Consider the following 22,167-nt stretch of genomic DNA (forward strand, 5'->3'; position numbering starts at 1 on the left):
CCTTTTTCCCATTCCTATATTGAATACTGAAGCAAATTCTTTGATATACAGTCAATTTTATTTCATTACCATAAGAAAAATTCAAGCCTTGTGTCCCCTCCCCACACCTTGGCCTTGCATTTCCTTTCCTTCGACCAACTCATGGATGAAAAAACATTGAATCGGATCAGTTAGACCGGTTCAACTGAGAGCTATTGGTTTGATCGGTTGAGTATGATCTTCCAATTGAAAAAAGATTATAAATGAGAACTATTATACAATTGGAATTTATATAATTTTGAAATTTAAATCTAGTAATTAATTAAGTTTTGTTACACTTATAATATTTTATGTTAAAAATAAATATATTTTTCAATTTCATCCAATAATGATTATAGGCGGAGTGATAATAGATTTATATATAATTTTGAAATTTAAATATAACAATGAATTAAATTTTGTTACACTTCTAGTATTTTATGTTAAAAATAAATATATTTCTTAATTTCATCCAATAATGATTATAGGTGGAGAGATAATAGATTTATATATAATTTTATTGAATACGATTTTGATTCTTGGATGTGTGACATTTTCTTGATTAAGTAGATAAATATTACATTTTAAAGACAAATGTTAATAATAAGAGTTTAATTATTATTTGAAAAACATACTTAAAACATTTTTTCAATTGAGATGAGACTTAATTGATCATTAGCACCAACATAGTTAGATTTTAATAGTATACATAATTATTAAAAATTTGTAAGTGAAAAAATTAATTGAGATGAGTATAGAATAAGACACACAAGAAATAAGATTTAACTTGATTCAACTTGTTTACCTTCACAAACGAGAGAAATAATAATTCACTATAAATGTAGAAGAGTACAAATACATATAATTTCCTCTATTGCATTCCGATATATATATATATATTTCAAAATTCGGGGTATTCCAAAAACTCTTATAACGTCCATACAAAACTCATCTATACAACATAGGTCCCAATAGTTACAAAGATCAGAAAAAGATTACATCAAATATCATGACTTAATACTTATTCTATAAACAAAATGAACTTGATCACCAAGAATTTTATCTTATGAGAATTCTTACCGGTAAGAATTCCTTAAACCCTAAACCCAACTAAGCTTAACATCAAATCATATTTAAAAAGGATGAATTTACAAGGTTGGCTAAAGCTTTCCCGTTCTCTATTTAAGGATAGACACAAGATTTTATGTTAGGGGACTAAAATAGATTTTTAATCGAAAATATATAAAAATTTAAATTTTTTAAAATAATGACATCAATTATTCGCTTTCCCTCGATCTATCTATGTCTCTATTATGACCATTCTATACAAACATGTTTGTACTTGAATACAAAAAAAGAAAAGTGGGTCAATCTTTAAAGACTTAAAACCTCCAAATATATATTAGATTTGTAAACATATTGACCCTCTCTTATTTGCTCGATTAATTCAAATTAAAGATTTATTATTCAAATATTTCTTCTTTTAACTATATACTCTAAAGAGGGTGAGTATGAGTTTTGTTCCTAATAAAATTGAACCCACAACTTAAGAGAGATAAAAAAATATCAACTGAAAGTTTTTAATCACTTACTCTAGAGATTATTAACATTATTTAAATATATCTTAAATTATAATCTAAAGATAAAAAAGAATTCTATATTATAACAATAAAGTATATAAAAAATGAATCAGCTTTTGGATAAGTATGGCCTTAACCAATAACCTCAAAACAAACCCTAATTATTTACTTTCAATATCTATGACTCTTTCCCCTCTCAAGTAAACCCTTCAATATCTGACACTCAAATCTCCCTTATCCCACCCATTTTTAACCATTCCCCCCCTCCCACTCTCTTTCTCTAACACATCTGACCACACCCTTCTTTTAAGGACATTTCTTCCTCCATGCCCGTTTCACAACATATATATACCCCATTGTTTTGAAAACCGGACCGGATCGGCCGGTTCAATCGGGAATCGTTGCCTAGTTCGGTTCAATCTAAACCGGTTGAACCACTACTAGTGAACCAGCCAGAACCGTTGAACCGTTCGAACCGGACCGGCTGAAAACTGGAAAAAACCGGAAATTTTATTTTTTAAAAAAATTAAACCAAACATCGTTTGTTAAACGAGCCAAGTCGAACTCAAGTATTGCTGAGCTCGACTTGAACTTGAAAACTTTAAAAGTAAGCTCAACTCTACTCAAACTCACAAATTAAAAATTATCAAGTTCAACTCGAACTTAAAATATAATATTGAAACTTGAACTCAAAAAGGCTTGAACTAAAAAAAAAAATTAGAAGCACAATTGAAGACTAAAATTCAAGCTTGATTGAAGTGAAAGAATAGTTCACTCAATGCTCACCAAAATGCTCCATGATTTTGAATGTCAAATTACCTCTATTATTTATAGAAGTTAGTTGTGATGCTCTTCTATGTTTCTTAGCAATGTGGGATTGTTTTGTTCTCATATTTTTACTCTTTAGACTTTTGGGATGCTCTTCTATGTTTCTTAGCCATGTGGGATTGTTTTTTTAAAAAAAAAATAAACCAAACAATATCATTTTGTTATGATTTTTTTAGCCCCAAATTTATTTTTTAATTATAGTTATATAATTATATTTATTATTTAATATGTTTTACCTTAAATATTATGTTGTAGTTAATTTGAATCATTTTGTTTCACTTGATTTTATGGTTTTTAATTTATATATGTTATGACTTGTGATATAAAAAATTACTTTTTATTAAATATTTTTGGTATTTTTATTTAATTTTTTAAATAATTATGACGTCATCTGGTTCTTCTGACCGATCGGACCGGTTCGACCGGTTGAACCAGTGAACCAGTAGCATGGCCGGTTCGCTAATCAGTCCGGTTCTGAAAACCATGATATACCCAAATAACAATTCATCATCCCTTAGATTTTCCCTTCTTCTAAAAATAAGACTGGATTAGGGTTTTCAAATCTTTTTCAAAACAAACCCTAAAGAACACATTCCATTTTGACGTATAGAGAATATTTAGGGTTCATAGGAAGATCAATAGCGTGAGATATGGGACGTGTTAAGCTGGAGATTAAGAGGATAGAAAACAATACAAATCGTCAAGTGACGTTTTCAAAGCGTAGAAATGGGTTGATTAAGAAGGCTTATGAACTTTCCATCCTCTGTGACATCGATATTGCTCTCGTCATGTTCTCTCCTTCCGGTCGGATTAGCCATTTCTCTGGCAGGAGAAGGTGCAGCCATTTTATTCATATATATTGTTGCTTTTTAAAACAGTAACGTAACTCTACGTGCATGCAAGAGAGAATACATGCATGTTGATGCTTCAATAAGCTAAAGGATAAATTATGTATTTAGTCATTCACCTATTTTCGTAACTCTATTATGTTCACCCAATTTTTTTAAATCGTACCTAACATTACGTTTTACTTATATTTTGGTCATTCGTTGTTAAAAAATTAACGGTGTTGCTAATATGTCACCATAAGGGAATGTCACATCATCGTTAAAAAATAAAAAAAAATACAACATCAACAGTTCTATTTATTTTGTAACAGTGGGTGATCAAAACAGAACCAAAACGTAATATTAAATCTGATTTTTTTTTTAAATATAGTTAGGTGACCAAAACAGAACCACATGAATAGGTAGATAACTAAATACGTAGTTTACTCTAAACTAAAATTAAATTAGCATCCTTTTCAAAAAATTTAACTAAAAAACTGTTCTATTACTTGAAAAATATATAGATTTACGTATTTTCATATATGTTGAATACGAATATATAGATTTACGTATTTTCATATATGTTGAATTAGAAGCATGTATTTAACCATTTCATTGAAAAAACCAGGATTGAGGATGTCTTTATCCGTTACATTAATGTCCCCGATCGAGAAAGAGAACAGTAATACTCTTACCCATTTTATACCATTAAATTTTTTTTTAGCTTTTATATACTTATAAAAATAAAGATATAATTATGTTATGCAATGTAAAATTCTTTTAGTTTTACATATATTTATGATCGTTACATAAATAAAAACAGATGGTTGCGCTTAATCGTAGGAAATTGGAAGATATTTACTGGTAAAAGAAAAAACAAAGAATCAATCCCAATCATATATTTTTACACATCCAATAATTTTAAATCTGTGTAAAATTAAAGAGTTTTCATAAACTATATATATATATAATATTTCATTTGACGTATTGATTCGGTGACATCTCCATTAATTTATCTGTTGCAGTGCTCTAATTTTCCCTGAACAAATAAGACATCCGTACGTCGTTAAACCCTTATTATTTATTTCGTTTAATTTTATCCTTAAAAAGATTGGAATTCATAAGTTGAAGCTAATGTTCTTTTGGTCATGTTTATTTTTCGTTGCAGTGATATCCAAAACAAAGAGGTAAGTAAAATGACACTTATATTAGCGTAATAGTTTCCATGAAAATGTAAAATTAGGGGCTATCACTCAATCGAGTTGAGTCTAGTGGAGTAAGAAAATTTTAAATTAGTCTAGTTGACGAGTCATATTTTAAAACTCAAACTTTATTTTAAAAGAATTTTGAGTCAAGTCAAATTTATGACATTCTTGTCGAGACAAATTGTTTGAGATTTTATTTAATTTTAATTATATATATATATATATATATATATATATATTACGATACTAATTGATTTTAATTTAAACTATTTTTTATAATTACACACACATATATTTCTTTATATTTTTTTCATATGTAATATATATATACATATATATATATATATCATGAAGAGTTGAGGGACTTGACTCGAAATTGAACTTAAAATTATTCTAGTTATTTAGATCTTATTTTATAACCTAAATTTTATTTGAAATATTTTAAATCGAATTGAATTTTATTCACCCTTACGTAAAATCGTAAAATCACGAAATCTCGGTTCATGGAATTTTGTGTTTATGCAGTATTTGCTTAGGATTCTCCAGCAGCTAAGAAGTGAAAATGATATTGCTCTTCAACTTGTTTTCTTTTCTATATGTTGAGATAATTTCATTTTTGTTCAATTTTCAAAATAATTTAAATGCATTCGCTAATGGGAATTTTTTGTTGTGTGTTTTCTTGGATTTTTGGCAAAAACAGTCCAACATCTTTTAACTCTGATTTTAAGGTACCATAAATATACTGTGTTTTCTTCCATGTTTTATTAGTTTGTTTCTGTTTGTTAATTAATGTTTTTATTACAGGAAATCCAGCAAGAAATTGTAAGGTTACAACAACAACTTCAGATGGCAGAGGAACAGCTAAGGTTTATATTTAGACTTGGGAATAAAATTAATATTTTTTCAAATTTGGGCTAATTAAATTATCGAGTTTTCAAATGCAGGGCATACGAACCTTATCCTTTCAGGTTCACATCCATGGCAGAGCATGAATCATGTGAGAAACATCTTGTCGAGACATTAGCAAATGTTGTCCAAAGAAAGGTCAGATTACTGTTGTTGCTGGTCATCTATCTATTTCTACAGTTTCGTTTTAGTCATTCAACTATATATTTTTCAAAATCATACGTAATGTATACTTCCATTTTGATCATCCACCATTAAAAAGTAAACAAAATTTCTGACGTGATTTTTTTTCAATTATGACGTGACAGTATCCTATGGTGACACTTCAACATCACTGTTAATTTTTTAACGACGGGTGACCAAAACAAAAAAAATGTAACGTTAGATACAATTTTGAAAAAAATAGTCAGATGACTAAAACAGAACCGCAATAATAGTTGTGTGACGAAACACGTATTTTACCCTGATTATTATTATTATTACATATTTATCTTTTCACATAAATTTCCATACATTTGGTTTACAGGAATACATATTGAGCAACCATTTATCTTCTTATGATCCATCTCCTCTACAGGTAAACTTTGATAACTTAAAATCAACATAGTGAAAGGTTGGGGTTTTTTTTTGGTTGAAAAAAATGATATTTTTGGAACTTTGAATGAGAAATATTTTAACAATTTTAATATCTTTCATGTTCGTTTTATGATTTATATTTCAGCAACGATTGCCTCCATCTTTCGAGAACGATGTTGTCAATTGGCAGCTCACTGATAATGGCCAAAACCAATCCCAAATCTTTGATGCTTCAGCATCTTTAAATCCTCTAAGGTATACCCCATTTTCTGCTCTACTAAAATGATTGCAGAAACCAACCGGCTACGCTTATGATGCATTTCAGGAATCTTTCGTCGACGGTGTACGATCCATTGTTGCAAGGAAACATCCCGAATGTGGATCCTCACAACATAGGAGGAGATCAATGCCATGTCTCGAACCCGAACGCCGGAAACTTCCCGCCGTGGCCTCAGTCTTTTGCTTCTGCAGGGCTGCAGTCCAACTCTATGCCGCCGGATTTATATTCCCATGTGCAGGTACATGATCATCCACACTAGTCTTGATTACATCTGAAACCAAAACAGAAAAACGTTCCGTTGGTCGTCTAATGATATGTATGTGTTGTAGCAGCATGGAATGATGGGTCATCAGGAAATGGCAAAAATGGTAGGAAATGATCAGCAAATGGAAATTCCGGGGAACTATAATTCACATGGTCAGACGGGAGATAATGAAGGCTCAAACCATGAGATCAGAGTTCAAGAACAACACAATGGGCAATGACCATTTTCACAGTGCTAATATAACTACTTCAACTTTCACTGTTGTAATATTCCAAAAACCCTAGTAAATGTACCACGGCAAAACACCATTTTTTTACATCTATTTTGCATATTACAGTCTTTTAGATATATGTAAAAATCTTCCATTAACCATTTATAGAATCACTATTTTAAATACATATATTTCATATGATTTTGTATCATGTAAGAGGCTTAAATTCATCCATTCTAGATGTTCAATGCACATCTATATTATTATTTGGAAGTTGTCCGCTTTAATTGTCAAGACAAATTATATCTTAATGAGAATTTTCGACAATGTAATAATTTTCTGAATTATTTATTCAAAATAATTCTATGAACTACAAAGATATTTCTATTATCAACTAATATAGATTATCTTTATATTATAACCGTGCTTATAATACAACTCATATTCAATTAAACTCAAATAATCATTGAATCAATATTTATTTATCACTTAATTGTTCTACATGTAATATCAAATTTGATAACAATATGAATAATAACTCGCAAAAATTTGTTTATTTCATTTTAATTTAAATAATTTACTTATTCATTAGAGAATCCATGTGATGGGGCACCGTACCCCCAATGCTTCCTCTGGCATCAATCTATGGGGATGGGGATGGGGATGGGGATGGGCATGGGTGGGGTTTCGATCAACCCGATCCGAATCGAAAAATATATATCCTCCACTCAACCTGAATCCGATTCGATTTTTGAGATAAAATTCGAACTCAATCCGTCCCGACCCAAAATAATAAAAAATATTATTTTTATTTAATAAAAATAATAATTTAATTGAAAAAAATAATATAGAGAGATATTATTATAATTATTCATAAATATATAAGGTAAAATTATGTTATTTCGAGTCGATCGGATATTTGTAATCTTAAATATGAATCCGACCTAATACCACCCGAATAGTACCTTTAAAAAACCGACCCTACCCGACTCAAACCTATTTTTTTTTTAATCTAACTCAATAAAATCATGTTAGGTCGGAACCGTCGAATATGGTCCCATACCCATCCCTACCCATCTCAAAGTGCTCCATGTGAGCACCGACAACAGCCAGCTGCATTCAATCACGACCGTGGTTTATCCTCTACTTTCTCATCTCCACTTTCCCCCTTCATCCCACCGATATTGCATTGCCACGTCATCAAAGCACCTCATATTTTCACTAAAAAAGCCTTTCTGCTAATCAAAATTACCAAATCGCCACCACCGTTTCGACGTGGCATCCAAGTCCAGCAACTCGCACATCTTTCAAGTCACATATGAAAATACTCCCTCGACGCGGCATAGCCAGTTATCATTTTCCTGTTTTCCTACGTTCACACTTTTTATTTAGTTTGCCCCATCATCTTGTTGTTTCTAAGCATTTCTTCATTACGTTTTTCGAGGGAAAAAACCCAGAAAAGAAGCAAAAAAAAACATGGCCAAAGTATTGTTGTTCGTTGCACTCTGTGTGCTTCCAGCTTTGGTCAGTGCTACACGCATGGTGAAGAACCCATTGGTGGTCCAAGGGCTTGTGTACTGTGACCGCTGCCGTGCTGGTTTTGAAACCCCCAAGAGTCGATGCATTCCTGGTACTTTCTTTCATCTCTGTTATATTTTGTGTGTGTTTATGTTGGTGCCATTGTTGGATCTGGTGTTTTAGCTTCTGAACTAGTAGATCTATGAACTAGTTTCCAGGTTTTTATGTTACTTAAGAGTTGAAGTGAATAAAAGGTTATTTGTGAGAACCACAAAGTTCGAGTCTTGGAAATCAATAGGCGATTCAAAGGTGTAAAATTTAAAGAAAAGGGTGAAAATTTGATGGTTTTAAGATTATAGGTTTGCTCGTGGTTTTATCTTGTAGCTGTTGGTGTTGTTGAGAACTGAAGTTTCCTTCCACATGATTTGTTGTTAAAAATGTTGTCTTTTGATTAATGTTATTTATGAACATGCGAAAATGAATATCATCTTCCAAATATATAGAAAGGGATGGATTTTTTCAATTTTATGTATTTGGTTCTTAATTTTTTTTATTTGCAGGTGCCACGGTTAAGTTGATGTGCTCCGACAGGAAGACCGGCAAAGTTGTCTACGAGAAGGAGGGCTACACCGACGAAGCAGGAAAATACGAGATTGCTGTGCCCGAGGATCACTGGGATCAGATCTGTGATGCACTTCTTGTGAAGAGTTCCCAGCCTGATTGTGCCATCATGACCGAGGGTCGTGAGCGTGCCCGTGTTATCTTGACCACCTACAACGGCATCACATCCAACATCCGATATGCCAATGCGATGGGCTTCATGGCTGACGAGCCTGAAGCTGGCTGTGCTGAGATGATGAAGATGTATCAGGAAGACGAGGAAGATGTTTAGAGTGTGGTTTGTGAAGTTGTGTATGCATATGAATTATGTTGTTGTCTGCTATTTGTTATGTGAATTGCTTCGTTTATTTCTACATTTAGAGGACTTTAACTAATTGATTTGCTTCTGTCCCGGAAGTATATGGGTAATTGCTGTTCTTTTCACCTGATGGTTATGCCAATACATTACAAGAAAACAATTTTTTTGCTCATAATTTGGCAGTGAAAATTGATTTAAAACAGCTGTTTACCGATCAGTAAGGTACATTAGCTATGATTGTACCGTAGAACAACCTGAATCTCTGATTCTTCGTCTCCAATGCTCAAGAAATAAGACCCTTCTTATATCGTCATCAAGTCATCTTCGTTGGCTGAGCTAAGTTCAAATTGAGTTGTATTTGAATAACTTGAATAGTAATTTGAATAACTCAAAATTTAAGTAATTAGTGGATTAGTTTTCAAGAATGAGTCGAGTCTCTCAACTTTATATGATATATGTATATAATGTGAAAAAATCTATGTATTGTACATGATTATAAAAAATCATTTAAACAGAAATTCGAAAATTCGATTTTACTATACTCAAATTTTATAAATTCGACTAGACTCGAAAAATTTTCAAGTATCTTTAGGTCACAAAGTAAGACACGTTAACTCGAAATTTTCTAACTTGACTCGACCAAACGCAGGAATGCAACTAATTGATTCACTGGCCTCCCATTACTCACTTTTGCCGGCCTTACAAATAGCGATATGCGATGAGTTCCGGCCCTTATGATCTCTTTTTCTTGAATTTTCTGTAATCTGTCATCCGCACTCCGCCTCATCGAAAGTTGCAGCGGTGAGAATGACTTGAGGGAAGCCGGTGGCTGATCGAATTGTCCCAATTAAACGAATACTTTGCGAGACCCTGAACGAACGGGCTACACCATGTAAGGCTCCGGACCACAATTGATAGTCAGGGATGCCGAGTCTTGGTTGGAATGGCGGGAGCTGAGTTAACGAATTGGGATATTTTTTTCATCTAATGTGAACCTGGAAACCAGATCTTGGACACGTTGGGTGAAGGGGAGTTTGGTTTTGCAGAAAGGGTAGGATTTGGTTTTTGTGTCATATGAATCGCAGGAGAAGGGAGACTGAGTCGTCTCGGATGAGATGAGCAGCAATGAAATATAGGACCACTGACCACTGAGCAGAACGGGCACGAGTGAAGAGACAAGCAAATGTTCATTGGGAGCTTAGCCGCATGCATTGTCTTATGAAATGTTATAGGGCCACTCTGTTACAAGATAACATCAAAATACTATAACTGAACTGATTTTTACAAGGAAGAGTTTTACTGGAAAGCTAAACCATAAGTTACATTAACTTTAAAGTTGCCTTTATTTTTCGATGAGTCATTCCTTTGCATCATTCAACGACCTCAATCTCTAATTCTTTGTCTCCAATACTTAAGAAATAAGACCCTTCTTCTATCACCATCCTACCATCTTCAATGGCCGAACTAAGATGCTCACATGGCCTCAACTCAAGTCCAATATCACCTCTTTCCCCTGCATTCAAATTAACACTCTGGAATGCCACCAACTGTTTCACCGGCCTCCCATTACCCATCTTTTTCGGCCTCACAAATAGCAATACGGGATGCTTACCAGCCAACTCGCCGTTGTTTTGAACTCTAACTGTGACTGGGTACTTTATCTTATCACAAACTTCAGTTCCTATCTTTGAAACCGGTATGTATCCGGGAGGATTCGAGTTCTCGACCGTTTGAGAACTTATCTGATTGCTTAAATAGACCTTGTTTTGGTTTACAGGGAGAATTTCATATGTATAATTTGAGTAGCTGAGGCCATAACCGAATTCAAACACCTTTGGTCCTTTGTAGAATCTGTAGGTGCGTCCGGGATAGCTGGAAGATGGTTCAGGACGCATTCTCATGTCTGTCATTGGTACATTAACATAACTTTGTGGATACCAAGTAACTGGTAATCTCCCTCCTGTGTATGAGCATGAAGCTTAAAACTCAAGTATGCCTTTTGTTTAAACTGTACCGCAAGATGTATGAATGAGAACTCACCGGGGTTGTGATCACCGAATATAATTTCAGCTAATGCACGTCCTCCAGCTTCACCTGGATAACCGGCCCAGAGAATACTTCCGATGCGTTGATCGTTTTTGGCAAACGATATGTCGACTGGACCTCCGGAAAGAAGCACCAAAATGACTGGATTCTTAGCAGCTCCTGCAATGGTGGATATCAGGTCCTGTTGCTTCGGTGGAAGCAACAAGTCAACTCGATCGAATTTCTCCCTCTCTTGGGTTTGATCCAATCCCATTACTAACACCACACGATCCGCTCCGGCCGCTACCGCTACATTCATTGCTTGAGCAGTGAAGGCAGTAGAACAATTAACTGCTGTACAACCTTGGTGAAACCTAGTGTCTTTAACATAACCTTGCAAACCCTGCAATGGCGTAACAGATTTACAAGGAGGGCCTGCATAGTTTCCGAGCAGCATTTGCACGGAATCAGCATTGGGGCCTATTACAGCAAGAGAAGTTATTCCAGTTTTCGAAAGCGGAAGGAGTTTATCGGTGTTTTTCAGAAGGACGATGCCGTGACGAGCAGCCTCAAGGGCAAGATTCTGATGCTCTTGAGAACAAACTTGATCCGAACCAATGTCACCAAAAGGCAGTTTACCCGGATCACCATTGAAAAGCCCCAGTCTCATCCTGATCGAGAAAAGGTTGTGAAGGGCTCTATCTATTTCAGATACGAGCAATTTTTGGTTTTCAACTGCTTTCTTCGTGTGTTTCAACAAAAACGAACCACAATCGACATCCATTCCTGCAAAATTCATTGATCAAATTTTCAGATGATACTATTAACCATTTCTGGATATTTTAACCTATATTACTTTCTACCTTCAAGTACCCTAATATAGACATATTTGACATTCTCATCCGAGTCCAAGTAACATAGCATTCGATAACCAAAAACCAACATATTGTGCATATATAACAATGATGAAATGTAGAATTCATTTGGCAAAAGAACAGAATTAATATCAATACCAGCTTTAAGAACATCAGCAGCAGCATCTTCTGTCTGGTACTTTAACATATCCTTGTTGTTCAAAAATAGTGGCGACAGCATCACAGTCTGCAGTGATATACCCTTTGAAACCCCACCGGCCTCGGGCTGTTTCGGACAAGAGATCGTAATCGGCACAGTTGGGGACTCCGTTAACACGATTGTAAGCACACATTACCCCACTGGCTCTGCCTTGTTGTATGCAACTCTGGAATGGTGGTTGATATGTATCTGCTAAATCCTGTGAACTCACCTGAATAAATCCAAAGAAATGGCCAAATGGGGTGTTTCAATCAATCAAATAAGCAAACAAAGATGGATTTTTTTCTTGGAAATTTAGACGTACGTTTGCATTGAAGATATATCTTGTCATTCCTTTCCAATTATCCAAATCATAAGCTGTAAAATGCTTACAACAAGCGGAAGCTTGAAGATTTTCACCAAGTTTCCCACCTTCAAAAGAGTCCCCTTGTAATCCTCTCACATATGAAACTGCATATTTCCCAGTAACCAAAGGATCCTCACCGGGTGTTTCTTGCCCTCGTCCCCACCTTGGGTCCCTAAATACATTAATGTTTGGTGCCCAAAATGTTAACCCCATTGCTTGTCCAACGTTGTAAATCGCTCTGCCTTCGATTCCAACTGCCTGAAAAAAGGGGTTTTTTTGCTTGTCGTTTAAGATATCTACTTTCAGTTAAAAATATAGAACAATGCTTTAAAAGGGCTTGCCTGAGCAATACGGTACCAGAGATGAACATCAAAGGAAGCGGCTGTGAGAATGATTTGAGGGAAACTGGTGGCCGTTTGAATTGTTCCATTGAAACGAATGCCTCTGCTGACGGCTAAACCGTGCAAGGCTTCCGACCACCATTGATATTCCGGGATGCCGAGCCTTGGAATGGCGGGAGCTGAGTTGATGAGTTGGGATATCTTTTCGTCTAATGTGAGTCGAGACACCAAATCTCGAACTCGTTCGGTGGTGGGGAGTGTGGGTTCGCAGAAAGGGTAGGACTTGGTGGCTGGATCGGATGAGTCGCAGGCGAATGGAGGCCGAGTCGACTCAGATAAGATGAAGAGCAATGAACTAGTGTGGATGAGATAAAGGAGGAATGAAGTTTGGAGTTTCAGCATGGTGGTGAGTTTGAAGACTGAGTTGTTTGAAACGAGTGGAGAGACAAGGTAAGTGGTGCCTGCGTTTGATTTTGGCGTATGCATTTGCTTAAAAGGAGTGCCTTTACAGTCATATACATAACAAATAGCCTTGCCTTTTGCTAATAATTACCACTTAACCAACAATTAAATAATCTAACGGGATGAGACCAACAATATCATTTTGCACCTACAAAAACTAACGGTCGTTGATGATTGAAGTAACATATAAACCTAACTATTATTCATCTTTATTTTCTAATGAAACTCTATTGTACAAATTCTCTTAATTCTTTCTAGCACAATTCTCATAAAACATAACATTACACTTTGAACTATTATAATTATATTAACTTCATCATCTCATATTATACAATATCCAAAATTCTAAAATATTCTTTGTAAAAAGAATAGGATGGTCCGTCATTTGCATTTCAAAGTGTGTGTGACAATCAAATGTAATTTTTATGGATTACAATCTTGTGTAACGGGTATTAACTTAAAAAAATTAATAATACACGTGACTATATATTATTGGTGGGACATATTAAGAGACACAAGAAAAGGGTAGACGGATTTTGTTCTAAAGATATACGATATAGAAACATATTTTTTGTATAACTATCGATATCTCATTCATTGATTGACTAATCAAAACCAAATACTGTAAATATTTATGATAAGAGTGATCATTCAAATCCAACTTACTCTATTTACGACGTCATAATTTGAAGATTAAACATTATTTAATTGATTATGTATATGTATTGAAAATATAAATGTATTAATGAAAATTTTCAAATATTTTGACGACTTAATGATTTTTCTTTAATTGAGGAGTCTAATAAAAAACTTTTGAAAATTTAAAGAAATTAAAAAGGACTAAGAAAAATGAAGATCTAATCAAAGTTTGGAGGAGTCTCGTAAAAAAGTTTAAGGAAATCATTCCCTATTAAAATTATAAAGTATGAGGACGTTCACAATGACACATACGTCTTCTTTTTTTAAAAAAAATTAATTACTTACTAAAAAATTAAAAATAAAGAGTCTAATAAAAAAACTTTTAGAAATTTAAAGAAATTAAGATTTAACAAAGTTTTGAGGAGTCACTTAAAATTTTGAAGAAGATCATTCCCTAATGAAATTATAAAGTATGAGGAGTTACTCAAGCATTGTGTAGACTATTGTTCGAATCTATGTCATTAAAGAAAAATATTTTTTTAAAGATATAATGTCAAAATTAGCTCCTAACATTTATCAAAATGATTGTTTTACCCTTTATTTTATTTTTTTGGAGTATTTTGAACGTCAACGTTTTAATTTAGGGTATAAAGTTCCTTAACATTTGACAAAATAATCATTGTCTCTTATTCTTTTTTCTGGGGTATTTTAGCTCTCAACTTTTCATTTTAGGTTATAAAATTCTCATATTTCGGAGCGTTAGTCGTGTGTTAACAAACGGTTTTCATTTATAGAGAGCTTTTTGCCCCAAAGTGAAACGTGATGACCAAAATGTTCCTAAAAAAGAACAAGGATCAAAATAATCATTTAAATAAACATTAGGGCCTATTTTTTGTATTAAGCCTTTTTTAACTATTAGGACCTTTCCAAAAGTTTCAGACTTTTATACATATAAATTAGTTTTACAATAAAAAGAATATGTATAATTTACTAATGATTCACAACATTACAAGCACTTATTAACATACGTCTTAAGATTTAATAAAATAGGATAACGTATATAAATGATTCTTTGATTATATGATACTATTTTGTTAAGTTTTCTTACTATTAAAATTATAAAATAATCACCAACTTTCCATATGTTTTAAATTTATTTTTTCAAAAAAAATTTACGACCGTTTAAGTTAAATGTTAACTTATTGGTTAACTGCTTAAACTACTGCTCGAAAATGATTGTTTTGAAGCACCTCCATAAATTTAAAAGAAAAATCTGACAAGAAACTTGGAGAGTAGCCTTTCCAGCTTCATTTCACAACCATGTGCAGGTAAATATTTTTTTAGCAGGTTAATATTTAGTTTAAATGACCGTCAATTTTTAATAGAAAATGACGAGTTTATAATATATGAATAGTCGGATTACCGTTTTATAAATTTTAAATAGTCAAAAAACTTAACAAAACAATACCTATAATCGGAACCATTTATATACTTTAAAACGTATCATAAATGTTAGTATAGAGACTAACAAATAAATAATAACTTATTCTCTTTATTTCATTGAACTTTGCAATGAACCAAAACTCAAATGAAAAACATTACAAAAAGAAAAATTAAAACAGCTTATTGTTTTATTTGTAGTGAGAAGTAAATTATTTTCAAAAGTTATGCAAAGCCCTTATTCCTTGACTATAATCCCCATGCAAACCTTTGCTTTGTCCCGGCAGTATTCTGGGGTACATGATGGCCCCTTCAATGGAACTGTGCCCTAAACCAATAAGGTGTCCGATTTCATGCAATGCCACGGTCTCCAAATGATATGAACCACGATTCGCAGCCACGGACCATGGTTCGTCAGCATCGTAATGGAACCTCCCATCGGTTGGTCGAAAAGCATGAGCCAAGGTTCCACCGGGTCCATCAAAAGGGAACCCGTCTCCATGGTCATGACCTTCGAAGCTAACCGATATATCGGCATTTACATAATCCTCAGTCCTCGAAAACCTGAAATGTGTATTCTCAACCCATGTTTGAAAAGCTCTTACAACCGGGTTAACGGCATCGGCTCGAGTCCCCGGAAGAAATGCATATGTTAGACTGTACTTCGAAGCTGGCCATTTCGGTTCTCCTGGAAAAAAACGAATAATGCGACACTGTATGAAACGATTTCGACACCCGTTTTCGGCCAGACCGCATCCTCGAAGTTCCATCGATGACATCTGCAACCCCACATCGCGGCGATATCATCTTGGATACGGTATCGACATCCAACCTTCCGGTTGCTTTCAAATTATAATTCAGCTGATAAGTTCTAACGGCGGACTCTATCAACTCATCGAAATTGTCATCATCGGCGTGAGTTCGGTTCTTATAACTCAAATACCCGAATTTTTCGAGGTGTTTTTTGAGTTTATGGACGTCTTTAAGGTTGTCTCCCTTATGACATCCTTGAAGATGTCGAAGAAAATCGAACGGCGATGTGCTTTCGTGTTTCGAATATGCAAAAACAGCCTGAAACATGAAGAAAATGAGAAGGTAAAATGAGAAGAAGAGAAGAGATTTGGTTCCCATTATCATTTTGTATAATCGGTAGATGCTTAATGGCTGATGAAATTAGCACGTATTGTTAGCCTATTTATACCCATATGATGTTTTCGTTTGATAGTAATTTAGGGTTTTACGAGGACTTAGCAAATGAGGACGCTCTTTAACGTGTGAAGAAAAATATCTCAATTAGGAATTTCTGGTTGACGTGGAATTGACTTAACGACTTATTTATGCAATGACATTTCAAAGGAAGAAATTTTGCATGCATGACCGTCGTTCGTTTAACAAGCATCGGTCTTCTTTCCCCGGCAACGAAACCGTTTAGGGTGCAAATGAATTTTCAAAGTCAATACAATCGATGATGGTACAGTTTAACGGTATTCTTTTATCAATTTTAATAATTTTTTAAAAATTGAGGTTTAGTTTACTTCTGTCTCTTTCTTACTGTCATCTTGCACATTTATAAGCTTTTAATAATTCAAGGACTCCATTTTTGGGATGTGAATGGCTGGCCACACATGAGCCTTTCAATGGATACCTAACTAGTGGAAAGATATCAAAAAGAAAAAGTTAATTCAAATTTTGCTACTTGAACTTAATTTTTTAGTTCAATTTGGTACTTAAACCGTTTTACCTGATTTAATACGAAATTGAACTTTGAAACTAAATTTAGATACTAAAATATATGTTTAACATAGAAGAAACCATGTTTGAGGTGGTAAAAGGTTAGCTTGGACTGATATATCTATGCATTAGGATTATTATGTTTTACGATATATATATCCGGTTTTAACTAGTTTGGGTTGGAGTAATTTCAAATTTAAATAAGCTCGAATTTAAATATTTCTACATTTAAATTTGAATGTTATTCGAATTAAATTATCTTGGATTTACACCGTTAAAAAATAAATATTTTAGATTTTGACTATTTTAAAATTGGATTGGTGGAGTTTAAATGTATTCAAATAATTTTGATGTTAATTTAAATTTAAATATTTTTCGAATTAAATTATCTTTGATTTAGACCGTTAAAAAATAAATATTTTAGATTTTGACTATTTTAAAATTAAATTGGTCGAGTTTAGATGTATTCAAATAATTCTGATGTTTTAACCGGTATAGATTTACTTTATTTCAATTGTGATAATTTGATGATAAAAACTAAAATTAAAATTTTAGAAATCAAATAAATTTAATGTAAAGTCACAAAATGCTTCTATTTATCCATTAAGTATCAATATATTGGTGAAAAAATGTCTTCCACTCGGATCGAGTCTTGAACAAAATTTTTCAACCCAACTTAGTTTAGGGCTTATGTTTTTATGTTAATTATTATTATTATTATTATTATTATTATTATTACTATATATTTATGTTTATAACATATATAAATATAAAATTCATAATTTTTAATCAATCAGGATAATTATATCGTACATTATATTATTAAATTAATAATATAATATAATATTAGTAAAAATAATATTTTAATGTATTTCTATTTTTTTTGAATAATTATATTTATAGATTTTATATAAGTTAATTAAATAAAATAATAATCATATCCAAATAGACTTTGTATTGATATTAAATTAAACTTATTAATAGATTAACCAAGTGACCTCAGTGATTAAGAGATTGTTGTTATTCGTTGAGATTTCAAGTTCGAGCACCGTATACGTAGAGGTATAAGCGTTCATTCTCAAATAATTAAAAATCTTTCAACATATGATATCTTATATTCTTCTCAGAATTATTGAAAAAAAAAATTAAACCTATTAATTTCTATTGATAACCACTTAATTAATATTATAATTATATATTTAAAATTAAGGAAATCACTATAAATTTAACTTTTTAATATGTTTTTACACGTTTCTAAAAATTTACAATCGAATGTCTTCCAAATCTTTTTTTCCCCTTTTAATTGGATCAAATTTTAAATAAATTTGAATGAATTTTTGGATTCGAACTTATTTTATCACCTCTAAAACGAATGGCTGAGATGATTGGGGAAACGTTAGAAAAAGAAAATAATGGGCCGATTAATGAAGCCGAAGCACACACACAGGCAGTCCGGCCCAGGGTTAAAAAATTCAGCAATTAGGGTTTCGCGTCGCCATGCTTCACTATAAATACATCTCATTCCCTACCTGTATCGTCGTTCTCTCTCTCTTCCCTTTGTAGTTGTTTTTCTATCGTTTTGTTTTGAAACTGGCAATGGGAGATTGGTGTTTTGGGAAATGCCTCTCCTTTCGGCTGCAAGAATTTTGAGATCTGAAATCGATTTCTTGATGGCTTTGTTCTAGAGGCATAGATAGATTTCCATCCAAAGATTGGGTTTTCTTTCATAGGCCCTTGCTTCTATGGCTCCCTTTCTTTGGTACATCTCTATTTGTTTACGTGCTGTTGTTGCTTCACTTTTAGGAATGATTTAGGGTTTAAGAATTTTAGAGGGTTTTCTACCAATAATTAGGGATTTTGAGTGGGTTTTTGGGAATTGCCTCTCCTTTCGGCTGCAAGAATTTGATGACTCCCTTTCTTTGGTATATCTCTATTTAGGGTTTAAGTTTTGTCAATAATTTAGTTCTTTTTTATTAATGATAATGAAATCTCTATTTTAATCCTTCTGCTATAACCCCAATAATGAAATCGCTACTCAGCTAACTTCTTTCTAAATATCCGTTTCCCGATCATTAATATAATTTTACTTCAATTAAAATTCTAAAATGTTTAAAAACATTTTCTATTTTAAAAATATAATTTTTCTACCTCTGTTTAAAAAATTCAATTTTATTTTAATCTTATTACTATAGTTAATACATTTGTTAATTTTGTTTGCATTTTAAAATATTTTATGAACCAACGATTGTAAGAGATAGTTATTTAGGTTTGAACACCAATAATGGCAGGAGAATTTGAGTTTGTATTGTCAAATTATTAAGAGTAAAGCAGATACAACCACTAGTAATCTTCTTAGATTAATCAAAAAAATTATATGATATCAATCTAAAACCTAGAGATGTATAAAGATTTGCACCACAATAATATACCAAAGATATGAAATATCAATTCTTAAACATTCCAATTTCGTCTCTCATTCTAAACTAATCTTTAAACTTTTGGATGTTTTACTTTCATCCTTTAATTTTAAGTTTCCTTCGAAATTGGTTTTCAAACTTTTGAACATTTTAAGTTCATCCCAAATTATAAGTATATGCTAATAACATTCCTTATTAGTTTGAGAATGAGTTGAGTCAATTTTCATGACCAACTTAAAAGGATTGTTCGATATCTGTACCATTATTAATTGTTGCAAACATTCAATAGTAATACCCTGCTCTACTCAAATATCCACAAATTTATGGAGGAAGATAATGTATTCTAAAATAATATCAACAAATGAAATTTAACTATTAAAGCATCAAAACATTCAATCACATAATTCACGAAGCTAAACACCAAAGAAGCTGTGGAGGAATACCTGACAAAGAGGCTCCTGCACCCAAACTTGTATACGAAACAAACACCCGAGCCACACCAGCTAAAAGGGTCAGATAGATCCATTCATCGGCGAAGGCCAGCTAGAATTAGCATCACCGATTGCAACGGTAGCAAGGGATTTAGAAGCCCATGCTCTAGCATTCATTGCACCTTGCAAGTTGCTTCTCTTGCAGGGCTCTTTCAAGGAAATGAACTGAAATTTTCTTTTCAGATAAGCCATCGGATGTTCCAACATGGTCCCCAACTTCACCTTTCGATTCAGCCGTCTCCAAGTGAAGTGAGCGAATACTAGTAAAGTTGGATACAACAGGTATAGCAACCTTAAAAGAACAAAAGCGGTGGCTAAGGCCAAGTACGTCTCTTGTTGAAGTAAATTCTGTGGAGATCTTGCCCAGGAGAATGAACAGCTTTCCTGCTCAGTGATATTGTGCTTCTCATGTCGGATTGTGTCCAGCAGTGTTCTATCCGGAGATTTGTTCTTAAAGCCTAGAACAAAGTAACATCTTCATGAGAAAGCTAAACAAGATTCCTATAGGATTATACAATCTTATGAAGACCGTACATGGATAAGATAATGGACGATGAGATGCTACAAAATTGCCTTGCATACATACACCAAAAGCAAAGCGGAAATGAGGATGGTTTACAGTTCAAAAACAACTTATCACTCGTATCGTATCGAATCCATAATCTGGTGCACTAACACAGCCAAAATGCATGGAGATAAATGGAGCACCAGACAGGCGATCACAATTCACTGGCTAAGACCAGAGAATTATGAACAGAAACAACACAACAAAGTATAGAATGGAGAATGAAAACTTTGAATAGAAGTATGCCATTAGTCAATAACTCAACATAATATTGATCTCCAGAATCATAGAAACTCAATAATTGAAGAAACAATGGCCTTACCAGTGACATCATTATAGAAAGCACTGACTGATTCAACAGACCGGTTTCCATGATAATGTACGCGCATCCTAGAATTTAAAAGGAAAAGAGTAGGAAACCCATATACTCCATACTTCGAGAGTATGCTGAAGAATTCAAACACCACCACCATTCATTAGTTTAATGAGATATAGCATTGCAAAAACCAACACGAAAGTTATTTGATAGCAAACCTGGGCCTGACAGCTGATTCTTTTATAGCAAAATGAGGAATGGAAGGATAGGAAGATGAAATGATCGTGAAGCTCGGCCTAAAAGATCTTGAAAAAGGGCACCAAGATGCATAGAAAAGAACTGCTACAAATTCATGGCTGTTCCTCTGGACCATGTCAAGCGCCCTTTGCAATGAAATCTCATCTCCCTACAAAATAGACAAAGAGAAAATAATTAAAATATGTATAAAAAAAAAGAGTATAATCAGAACTCAGTGCAGTTGTAACAAGGACTTGATCTCAGAAATGTTAGTTCCTTAAGTCTTTGAACCCAGAGCCAGGGATTTCGCTATAACATTCGCTATTGCTGAAGTCGCGATAAATGCGACCGTATCCATAATTTAAATTCCTACCCAGAGCAATAGAATCATAGAAAGATTATTTATCTTTCTACAGCAAAGTTCACTCTCGGAAGCAACCAAAGTGAAAAACCCTATATCTATCCCTAATTGATTGCGTATCTATCAGCTCACAACTTGAAAAAAGGCACAAACTTTAACTAAAAATTCTCTAAAACTTAGTTCAAAAGCATACACAGCATATGATCAAATCAGCCAATGCATAAAATTGAAAGGGAAAATTACCCAGATTAAAGAAAATGAAAAATTATCAAGGTACCTCGGTGACTCCAACGAAATCGATAGACTCGTTAAATTCAGAGTTAATGGAGCAAAAGGGGCCACCAAAGTCAAAGACCGCTTCAAGAACGGAATTCTTGGGACACATCGGAACCCTAACGGGAACGGAGGCGGGGCACGTTAGCCTACACCACAAAAACAATGTTAGGATCCTCATTTCCCATACCTTCTTACCCATCAAAGACGGATAACGGGTCGCGGATTCTGGGAACTTCATAAATTTGTAATTTCAACAGATAAGAGAAGCAGTCATGGGAAATTTTATGGACGGATCAAAGCGTCAGAAACCGAA

At 33.4% G+C, this 22,167-nt stretch overlaps 3 protein-coding genes and 2 pseudogenes across 3 annotated transcripts; 2 read left to right on the forward strand and 3 right to left on the reverse strand.

Annotated features, from left to right (window-relative positions):
- The first annotated feature begins 3,076 nt into the window (after positions 1–3,076).
- LOC120218436 (agamous-like MADS-box protein AGL104) lies at positions 3,077–6,705 on the forward strand. The gene is made up of 12 exons (XM_039215365.1): positions 3,077–3,261; positions 3,882–3,935; positions 4,279–4,311; positions 4,422–4,440; positions 4,984–5,041; positions 5,155–5,186; positions 5,263–5,324; positions 5,403–5,502; positions 5,891–5,941; positions 6,086–6,195; positions 6,266–6,458; positions 6,553–6,705. Exons 1-12 carry the CDS (start codon positions 3,077–3,079, stop codon positions 6,703–6,705), a joined length of 1,050 nt encoding a protein of 349 aa, XP_039071296.1.
- Positions 6,706–8,069: 1,364 nt separating this feature from the next.
- Positions 8,070–9,211, forward strand: LOC120218596 (major pollen allergen Lol p 11-like). Its single transcript, XM_039215529.1, has 2 exons — positions 8,070–8,326; positions 8,775–9,211. The coding sequence occupies exons 1-2, from the start codon at positions 8,173–8,175 to the stop codon at positions 9,104–9,106; spliced, it is 486 nt and encodes a 161-aa protein (XP_039071460.1). The 5' UTR covers positions 8,070–8,172; the 3' UTR covers positions 9,107–9,211.
- A 1,108-nt stretch (positions 9,212–10,319) lies between these two features.
- On the reverse strand, positions 10,320–13,371 carry LOC120218594 (annotated as a pseudogene).
- Positions 13,372–15,678: 2,307 nt separating this feature from the next.
- LOC120218413 lies at positions 15,679–16,591 on the reverse strand (annotated as a pseudogene).
- A 3,302-nt stretch (positions 16,592–19,893) lies between these two features.
- LOC120218597 (5'-adenylylsulfate reductase-like 4) lies at positions 19,894–22,167 on the reverse strand. The gene is made up of 5 exons (XM_039215530.1): positions 21,856–22,167; positions 21,199–21,386; positions 20,987–21,111; positions 20,093–20,557; positions 19,894–20,055 (listed from the first exon to the last, which is right to left on the reverse strand). The coding sequence occupies exons 1-4, from the start codon at positions 22,090–22,092 to the stop codon at positions 20,121–20,123; spliced, it is 987 nt and encodes a 328-aa protein (XP_039071461.1). The 5' UTR covers positions 22,093–22,167; the 3' UTR covers positions 19,894–20,055; positions 20,093–20,120.

This window comes from Hibiscus syriacus, unplaced genomic scaffold, assembly GCF_006381635.1.
Source record: "Hibiscus syriacus cultivar Baekdansim isolate YM2019G1 unplaced genomic scaffold, ASM638163v2 tig00110198_pilon, whole genome shotgun sequence".
In the NCBI taxonomy this organism is placed as follows: Eukaryota; Viridiplantae; Streptophyta; class Magnoliopsida; order Malvales; family Malvaceae; genus Hibiscus; species Hibiscus syriacus.

What these genes read in the sequence shown, in the direction of transcription:
- LOC120218596 (XM_039215529.1), top strand. Translation starts at nt 8,173, where the DNA reads ATGGCCAAAGTATTGTTGTTCGTTGCACTCTGTGTGCTTCCAGCTTTG. An exon ending in CAAGAGTCGATGCATTCCTG is followed by an intron (nt 8,327 to 8,774) that starts GTACTTTCTTTC and finishes TTTTATTTGCAG; the next exon opens with GTGCCACGGTTAAGTTGATG.
- LOC120218436 (XM_039215365.1), top strand. Translation starts at nt 3,077, where the DNA reads ATGGGACGTGTTAAGCTGGAGATTAAGAGGATAGAAAACAATACAAAT. An exon ending in ATGGCAGAGGAACAGCTAAG is followed by an intron (nt 5,325 to 5,402) that starts GTTTATATTTAG and finishes TTTCAAATGCAG; the next exon opens with GGCATACGAACCTTATCCTT. An exon ending in ATTTATATTCCCATGTGCAG is followed by an intron (nt 6,459 to 6,552) that starts GTACATGATCAT and finishes GTGTTGTAGCAG; the next exon opens with CATGGAATGATGGGTCATCA.
- LOC120218597 (XM_039215530.1), bottom strand. Translation starts at nt 22,092, where the DNA reads ATGAAGTTCCCAGAATCCGCGACCCGTTATCCGTCTTTGATGGGTAAG. An exon ending in GAATCAGCTGTCAGGCCCAG is followed by an intron (nt 21,112 to 21,198) that starts GTTTGCTATCAA and finishes TGAATTCTTCAG; the next exon opens with CATACTCTCGAAGTATGGAG. An exon ending in TTTCTATAATGATGTCACTG is followed by an intron (nt 20,558 to 20,986) that starts GTAAGGCCATTG and finishes ACTTTGTTCTAG; the next exon opens with GCTTTAAGAACAAATCTCCG.